The sequence below is a fragment of the Pundamilia nyererei genome, unplaced genomic scaffold (assembly GCF_000239375.1).
Source record: "Pundamilia nyererei isolate P.nyererei 1_Seehausen unplaced genomic scaffold, PunNye1.0 scaffold00252, whole genome shotgun sequence".
In the NCBI taxonomy this organism is placed as follows: Eukaryota; Metazoa; Chordata; class Actinopteri; order Cichliformes; family Cichlidae; genus Pundamilia; species Pundamilia nyererei.
The window spans coordinates 110089-119445 of record NW_005187653.1 but is presented as its reverse complement, the minus strand read 5'-3'; the positions used below and the strand labels follow the sequence as shown (position 1 = coordinate 119445).

At 44.2% G+C, this 9357-nt stretch overlaps 1 protein-coding gene across 2 annotated transcripts in view; it reads left to right on the top strand.

Moving 5' to 3' along the window:
• The window catches only part of kcnc3a (potassium voltage-gated channel, Shaw-related subfamily, member 3a), an 84942-nt gene that overhangs the window by 24539 nt on the left and 51046 nt on the right, over positions 1–9357 (top strand). For both annotated transcript variants that reach the window (XM_005749631.1, XM_005749630.1), the window contains exon 2: positions 8242–8373. In XM_005749631.1, the coding sequence (XP_005749688.1) occupies positions 8242–8373 (132 nt within the window). The remainder of the gene's footprint in view (positions 1–8241; positions 8374–9357) is intronic.

Sequence of the window (9357 nt, the reverse complement as noted above, 5' to 3'; positions counted from 1 at the left end):
TTAAATAATGGTTACAAGCTGTCGACCATTCAACCCAGGCACTGCCCCCTCTACCTGCAGCCCCATCCTTCCTCTGCAGCTGAGCCACCCCCACATGCCCCCGTTGCCCAACTTAACCAGGGGGAATCCTTTATCCTAAGATTTTACGCAGGCAGGATGCGATGGCTGCTGTCTTGTCCATCTGAGAGCACACCTGCCCACCTCCCCAGTGGTACTCCAGGTACTGTACCGCCCTCCATCCAACTCCTTCGGGTTAACCGTGAGCCCTGCCGACCTTAAACATTGTAAGACCGCGGCAACCTGCTGCACATGCTTCGTCCAGGTGTCAGTATGGATGATGACATCATCCAAGTAGGTGGCAGCATATGTAGTGTGTGGACGCAGCACTTGGTCCATGAGTCCAAAACTGATGAGTGTTGTGAAAACGAGCGGTGGCAATCTGTTCCACGAGCATGGGGTAGGCCCTGCGACCACTCACTCACTCTGCGGTAGTCAACAGAGAGCCGCATAGATCCATCTTTCTTCACCACAAGAACTATGGGGCTACACCACATGCGAGTGACTCTTCTATTACTCCCATTTGTATTATCTCAGCCAACTCCTGAACAAATGCAGAGAGGTGAATGTTGAGGTAACATGTCAGGCTGTGAATGCTCCATCAAGACAGAGGTCAGATCTGTCTGCTGAAGGATCTCTTTCCTTAGAGGAACGCTGGGCGATTCTAGACCGCCTGGGTCTATCCTCAAAGGAAGTCTGGTTGCAGGTTTCACTGTGACAAAGGACCCAGCAACTCAACTACTTTTTTTCTCACTGGGCTTTTATTTAGACTTCAAAATTCCAAATACTGATAATACTTTGTGTTTGCTGGATATATAAACGTGTTTATGGTCACATGAACTATAAAAGGTGACGATGTGCCATTTAACCTCATTTCAGCTGAAATTCACTCAAAGGTGACACTTTGTCCCAACCGCATAGAGAAACTCCTCATCAAAGATTTCCAGTGTAATGAAACCTGAATAACTTTTTTGGCATTGCGTAATAGAAACAAGACAAGATGTTATGTTGGTGAATAATTCATACAGGAATATAGACCACTGGTCTGTTCTATCCTTCATGTGTGTGCTGTGTTCACTTTCTGCCTGCAGTCATTTTGTCCCGCTCTGTGATTTGGCAGCCTGGGGCACTATTTGGCAGACCTCCGTCATTTCTACTTAGTATATCGGAGTTGCTTCTGCATTGAGTGAGGCACTGCAGCAGTCTGCAGCTTGTAGCAGTAACACTTCAGCAGAGCAGCAGGGGACAGAGGAAGGAGAACAAGCGTACCGACGTTTCAATCTTATCGTTTTTTACTTTGTTTTTGGCTTAACTTTTAACTCGACTGAGATTGTTTGATTACTAACGAATCTTCTTGGTAAAATCTACTCAGACAAGTCCCATTTTGGATTACGTAACTGACCAGTTCAGAGTGGAAACCATCACACATTTAGCTGGTTTGTGATATGACTGTATGCTGTTTTAGTACTGCAGCCAGTGTACAGATGGGCGGCGGAGCCACATGACATTGTAACTACCCTTCCTCCTACTGCTTTCCTGTTTCACTGTACCTTGGATAATCATTGGAGCATGTCATTATAGCACAGTATGCAGCTCTAGGCTCTGCAATAGATTTGAACTACCTATCCTGCTCTCTATGTTTCGTCTGGACAAGGACAGAAATTACAGGAACATAATCAAATGTATATTTTAAACCTGTGATCTTGCAGATGACACTGTGTAGTCAGTCAAAGACAACTGACAAATGATGATTTGTTACCAACCAATTAATATGCCAGGAAATGCTTTGTCGGTTATTGTACTCTGGTGGTAGTTTTTACATGAGTGTGCACCACCTGTGCACATCCCAGCTGAATGGATCTTTTCTTGGGAATCTATCTTCTGAGGGGATTTAATCCATTGCTTTATAATGGAAATATGTCAAGTCTGCTTTGTTTCCCCTCTAAAAGAATCTGATTGATGGTGTTCCCGGCATCATCGCCCCCTTCTCACTGAGTCAGTGCAGTGTAGCTTTGCTTACATATGCGTCTGCTGCTGACTGGAGAGCAATTAGTATCAGGAGTGATTTGAGAGGTTTGCGCAAAGATCAGCTGGTTGGCTGCAGTTGTTGTAAGATGTGCTGTTTGTCTCCAACAGGGGAGGAAAGGGGAGAGGGTGAAATCTGAAGAGAGGGAGACAAAGTAGAGGGTCCTTCATTCAGGAACCTGTGTGACGCCGTGCACTGAGGAACAGTGTTTAATATGTACTGCAAATTCAATACGACCAACTTAACCTTTTAAAAACACCAACAGGTGAAGTGCAGCCTGGTGTGGATTAAAGTTAAGTTCACTTTTAGGTTTACCCTTTCAGACAGAATTTACATTTTTGGGCATCGCTGGAAGGAAATCATGAAATAGAAGAACTACAAGGTGCGAGTGGAGTCAGAGCCCAGACGTGGACAATAAGGGAAAAAACCTACAAACTTACTAGTCTAGTACAAACCTGCTTAATGATTGGTTGGCAGTAACAGTAATCTTTTACAAAAACACAAGCTACGTTTCTCGTTTCTTGGTTGACTACGGTTTATCGATCCGCCCAGTACTCATTAACAAGATCTCAGGTTTTGAACAAAGATGAAACATTTCTCTAAAATATAAATGTGATATTGTTCCTGTAGTTTCTGTCCAGATGAAACGCATCATAAATCACAATTTAACTGCAGAGTGAACCAGAGATCCAGGCTAGCTGGTTGCTCCTGTGTCGAGTCAAAGGTATAAAGATAAATGCATTACAGACATTCGCTTATTTAAAGCATTGCGTTCAGCTTTGTGCTCAAATTACAGGATCAAGTTTGAAGAACAAAAATTAAACTTGAGAAAATCCTAAACAGTGGCCATAAAAAATGACCCCTACCAGATTTAAAACTCCTTTTTGTCCCTCCCTGCATGTCATCACTTGTCAACAGCAGGGAAACAGGTTGAGGGCTTCAGAAAACAAAAACATAAATGAGCACGAATGGGAAAACTGACAAGAGAGTAAGAAAGGGATTTGAGAGAGGGAGGTGTGCTCAGACATTCTACCTTCTGTAGTATGCTGAGAAGCAGTACACTGCAGCACTGATATAAAAGCACATGCATCCTGCTCTCACCTAACCCTCTACTATGATGTCCTTCTATTCGTTTTGTCGCATACATGAGCACACATATCCACACAGCCTCGCCACACACGTCGGAAGAACTTCAAATGTGTGTGTGTGTGCATGCAGAGGGATCTCAGCCAACAGACTGCTGTATTCTCCTCCTGCTGGGGAGCAAACAGTATGCAAATCTTCAGCCAGGCTATTTGTACTGAAGTCACCTTACAGGGGACACTGTTTGTGTCTTTTGTGCAGTGTAGGGGAGGACATCCCTCTTGCTGCATCACTGCTGCAGTTATGGCAATCATCGGCTATCAGTTTGGAAAGTCTGTAAAATGCAGTCCCAGGTTTAACCACAATGACTGGTTTCATTTGGCCATCACAGAGTTACAATTTCAGGATTAGTGTTCACTTTCACTGTAGCTGCAAGAATTTCTCTCTCAAAAATGTCCTTTCCCAAAGACAGCCTGCCAAGTTAGACTGAATGACAGTGAGCTTCATGATGTAGTCACCTGAGATGGTTTCACCTCACAGGTGAGCCTGTCAGGGTTCATTGGTGGAATTTCTTGCATTCTTAATGGTGTTGGGAGCATCAGCTGTGCAGAAGTCAGGCTGGTACACAGCTGACAGCCTGTTTGACAACTGTTAGAATTCATATTATAGCAAGAACCAATCAGCTAAGTAAAGAGAAACGACAGCCCATCATTACTTTAAGAACTGAAGGTCAGTCAGTTGGAAAATTGATAAAACTTCTGATGTGTCTGAACTAAACGTGTCCAAGTGCAGTCACAAAAACCATCAAGCACTACGATGAAACTGTCTCACATGAGGACGCCCAGGAAAGGAAAACCAGGAGTCCCCTCTGCTGCTGAGGATACATTCATCCGAGTCACCAGCCTCAGAAATCACAAGTCAACAGTTCAGAGGAGACTGTGTGAATCAGACCTTTATCTCAAATAGCTGCTAAGAAGCCACGACTAAGGAAGAGCAACAAGCAGAAGAGATTTGTTTAGACCAAGAAACACAAGGAATGGACATTGGACCAGAGGAAATCTGTGCTTTGGTCTGATGAGTTCACGTTTGAGATCTTTGGTTCCACTCGCCGTGTCTTTGTGTGTTGCAGAAAAGGTGAACATATGGTCCATGGATGGTTCCCATTGTGAAGCATGGAGGAAGAGGAGGTGTGATGGTGTGGGGGACATGCAGCGACATGCCATCCCATCATTTAGTTTTCAACAATGACCCCAAACACACCCACCTCCAGGCTGTGCAAGGGCTATTTGACCAAAGAGAGTGATGAAGTGCTGACCAGACAGCCTGGCCTCCACAGTCACCTGACCTAAAGCCAGTGGAGATGGTTTGGGAAGAGATGGACCGCAGAGTGAAGGCAAAAGGACCAAAAAGTGCTCAGCATCTCTGGGAACTCCTTCAAGATTGTTGGAAAGCTGTGGGTCTTAAGCAGGTCAATTATTCGTTTCATGATGCAGCATGTTTTCCTTCAGTGAAAGGACTTGAGTATACTGTAGGTGTAACCAGGCTCGATTACACTTTGGTGTAAGTGGCCCAGCCAAATCATTTCCTTTTTCCATTTGGGTCGCTCGAAGGAGCTCACTCACCAGCCTGAGTGATAGGATGCCTCCTGTGCAAACAGTCGTGAAATTTCCCAGGATTTCACAGTGATATTATATCAAAGAGGACGTGGTTGGGTATGAGAGCCATAAAGTGGTAGGCCACAGAGGGGCACAGAGGGAGATCAGCGTATGCTGAGCCATAGAGGTCAGAGGTCACCAACTCTCTGCAGAAGCAATCAGTAAAGACCTGTGCTGAGTCTGCGCTTCCACAGGCCCTGCTGGTTTAGAGACTTATTCCCGTAAACGAAGCAAGACGAACAGCGATCGATTGATTTTACTTGCTAGCAAGGGAAGGACCTCAGAGCAGCCCTTCTGCCCTCGGTGTCAGACCACTTCGAAGAACCATCACCCCACAGTAGCCTTTCATTTCTGTGACACAGAGTTTACACAAACACCCATTGTAACCCCCCCGTGGTGCGTCATAAACCCTAAGGCATTGAGTGTGCATGTGTATGAATGCTCGTGTGTGTGTATGTGCATGCATGTGCACGTGTGTGTGTGTGTGTGTGTGTGTGTGTGTGTAAATGCGGGTGTGTTTGTGTGACTTCCTGCTCACAAAAGGGTCATAAAGGCAGGAAGTTTACTAAACAAGAAAACAGAACCTTCACACAGGACGTGTCCCTATAATAAAACGCTACAGTCTCCCCCACCATTCAACTTCATGTGGTGTGCAGATTAGCTCAAAAACAGTGCATTACAAGCTTGATGCAATTGTTTTTTCATGGCAAGTGCATCCAAACCTCACATCACCAAGTGCAATGCAAGAGTAAAGCACTGGTGTAAAGCCCACTGAAACTGGACTCTGAAACAGTGGAGACGGCAATTCGATGGATGAGTTTGGTGGCTGCAGAAAAACTGTACTTAGTGGAGGTGGAATAATGGTGTAGGGTATCTTTTTCAGGAGTTGGGCTCAGTCTGTTTGTTCCAGTGAAACTTAATCCTTCAGGTTACCAAGACACCTTGGACAATTTCACGCTCAGTTGAACAGTTTGGGGATGACCCCTTTCTGTTCCAACATGACGGTGCACCAGTGTGCAAGGCAACGTCTATAAAGACATGGATGACCAAGCTTGATGTGTACACACGTGGACAGGCAAATTAATTTATAGCTTAAGTTCTACTGGCAGCAGGACTTAAATGATCTTATAATGTGCTTTCTTCCTGTACGTTGGTGGCTGAGTGAGTCTGCTCTCCAAGTAAAATGGTTTTGTTGACAATGACAATACAGGGTGACTGACACAGGCTGATCCAGCATCCATGTTACTGAACACTGGAAAGTGTGAATCCTTTTGAAGGTGGTTTACGGTTAGCGTAAGTTTTAGAGCTGAGAAAATGGTTAAGGGAGAAAATGAATGCAAGTCAGTGTGATTTCCTCTGAAGGGATGGAAGCGCTATTCTATGTGTGTGTGTCTGTGTGTGTGTGTATATATCCAGGGCAGCTGTAGATAGCAGTGTTAAATTAGTCCGGGATAATAAGCTGTGGGACTTGATTTGCTCCCTGCGGATTAGAAGTAAACTTCATCTGTCCATCTTCATCACTGACCTGAAAGGCAAAGGCACAGACTTGAGAAAAAGCAAGCAGATGAAAATGCTCACATACGTAGTGATTCGTTGTGAGCACACACAAACAAATGACATACATGTGTGTGTTTGAAAAACCACAACTGCATGACATTACTGACTTTCATCATTGACCTACAGAGAGCTGCTGTTTGACATGTGAACACATGTAGACGTGGTTTTCATGTGCTTTGATTCTAAAACGACTAAAATGTAACAAAAATGTTACAATGGCTCAGTACCATCATTGAGCTTATTACTTTTCCCACTCATTCACACTGTGACATATATACATAAATGTGTGTGTGTGTGTGTGTGTGTGTCTGTGTGTGTGTGTGTGTGTGTAGATGTGTGTGTGTGTGTGTTTTAAAACCAAATATCCAATTGAGGGCTGTAAGGAGTATTTGTGACTATGCTCTGTGCACAGTGTATAAGCTGGCAATTGATCACCACCAAATGCAGCAAGCTGAGTACAGCCACAATGTTTACCATGGATCCTTTACAGGAATGGTATGCAGTGTGTCTTTCAGAAATTTGCAAACACTGAAAAACTGAGGACTGAGGAGGCAGGTTTTAAAAATGATGTACAGCACATGAACAGTGTGTCATGTCCTTCATCAAGAAAAGAAATGAAGCTGTGACACAGGACCTGACTAACTAACTGAAGCCTCATCAGAAATGATCTCAGCGGAATGAATCAAGAATCTATTCTTAAGGGGTGTCCAAATTCATGGGCTGCATCCTCCTGAGGAGCATTTGTAGACAGATTACGTCACAGCGATGCGCCGAAGGCTGTGCAAATTCGTAGACTCCTCCGAATGCAGCCGAAAAATGCGTCCTCCTTTTCCCCGAATTTGAAGGATGGGCCAGGTATGTCCATCGTGGCCTACCACATCCCAGAATTCATAGCGCGGCCCAACCAAACTCCAGTTTCCAGCAACTTTTAACATATTTTCAGGCGAGAAAGTAGCTGTGTAAACTTCAAATATCTGCTCGGTTTATCAAGATATCGCATACTTGCAAAAGTGCTCCGACGTTTTCAGAGACATCTGCTACCCACCAGCTCGATAGCGAGCCGGGAGGTCGAGGGTCACTAGAGCCGCCGAGAACGGCACAACTCCCGGCACATCATTTTCAGATCACCGCGGTCTTTTGCTACTCAGGTTAAACGTGATATATAAGTCACTTAGACAACCTAAAAATGTTATTGTTGGGCTTTTTTCAGTGTTTTATTTGTTCGTGAGTAAATCGGTTTGGCTGAGATTAAAGTTATTAGATTAGATTAGATTAAATTAGATTAGATTAGATTAGATAAAATAAAACTTTATTAATCCCCCAGGTGGTTTTCAGACAGCTGAATAAACATCAAACAGAAAACTGATTAAACAGAAGTATGAGACGGTCGAGCGTTTACTCCAGTGTCCTGTTATATTTTAGATAGCAAGGAGCAGACGGCCGAGTTTATTAAACTCCACCAAGACAGCGGTGACGCTAATCTGAAGGCTAGACCGTCCAATTTCACAGGGGTTTACTTTGGGTCTACCCGACCTTCTGAGGACCCGGCCCACGTAGACCGCGAAGGCCGGGTCCTCAGGAGGATGCAGCCCATGAATTTGGACACGACTTTAATGAAGGGGCACTTTCTGCATCCTTTGTTTCTTCCTGACTGTGTTCTGAAATATGTTGAACCACTCAGGACCTTTGCACTGAATCGACAGGATTACTCCACACTGGCTTCAGTGTGTTGTTGGCACCCCCTCCTGTGGTAGAAGTGCACTAAAGTGAGTTGGTGATAATGTCCTGATGTTTTGTTTGAGAAAACAGAGTAAACTGTAACACCTTTCTTGTTCTCTTTCTACTGTCACTGTTTCTCTACAGTATGTGGCTTTTGCCTCGCTCTTCTTCATCCTGCTCTCCATCTCCACATTCTGCCTGGAGACCCATGAAGTCTTCAACACCATCTACAACAAAACAGAGAATGTCACCGTCGGCAACGTGACACGTGAAGAGGTACGGTAAAGTTTTAGTGACACGCTTTGCCTAACCACAGTAGGTATCGCCTTGGGAAATATATGTCTCTTTAAGTACCAGTCATGTGACAGATATTAAAATACAGTAGCATCGGCCTAAAACTTCACTACATACATAGTTGGGACAATGTTATGTCTTATATAAATGCTATTACTGACTGCCATCAGCAGCCACAGCTGTATTTGACTCAAACAGTATTAACTGCATGGCATTGAAACACTCACATAGTCAGGGTGTGACAAGTGACAATAGTAACTGCATTGAAACACTCGCAGCAAAGCGGGCTAACAGCTCTGATACTGCATTCACACACGCAGCAGGTGGGAATATTAATAATAACAGCTCCATGCCATGCAAAACATTAGCATTTAGTCATTGGCAACATAGCCTACACTCCTCGTGTGTGAATGGCTCTGTAACACTGCTCTGTGATGTTTGGATCAAGGAAGGTCAGCTTCAGCCTCACACAACCTGCTTCTGTATTCTAGCATATGAAGAGAAACCTTTCTTGCATGAATATGTGGTCATCAATGGAAGTGCATGGCCTTGTCTAAGAGTCAAAAATGTCAAAAACGTCTGATTTCTGAAAGCAAACTTCAGTGTCTCATCACAAGATAGTTCTCTTAAACCCTCCTGCTCTTTGGGCATGCTTCGAGGCTGAATGGGTTTCTCACTTCTGCTGTCACTGGGAAATTTTCAGTGAATTGTCTGAGAGAGACAAGGTGCACAATGATGCTGTCTCTGACAGTGAGGATCAGGTTGTTGTCAGACAGGAAGCTCCAAACTGGGGAAACCTGAAACATCGCCTGTCTTGACCTTTAACAAGCAAGCAAGCAATTTATTTATATGGCGCTTTCAGATCAGCCACCAGCTGAACACTAAGTGCTGTACACTTGACATGCCAAACATGATACATTGAGCATGTTAAAAAAAAAAGAGAAAAATAGTAATAATAATATAAGT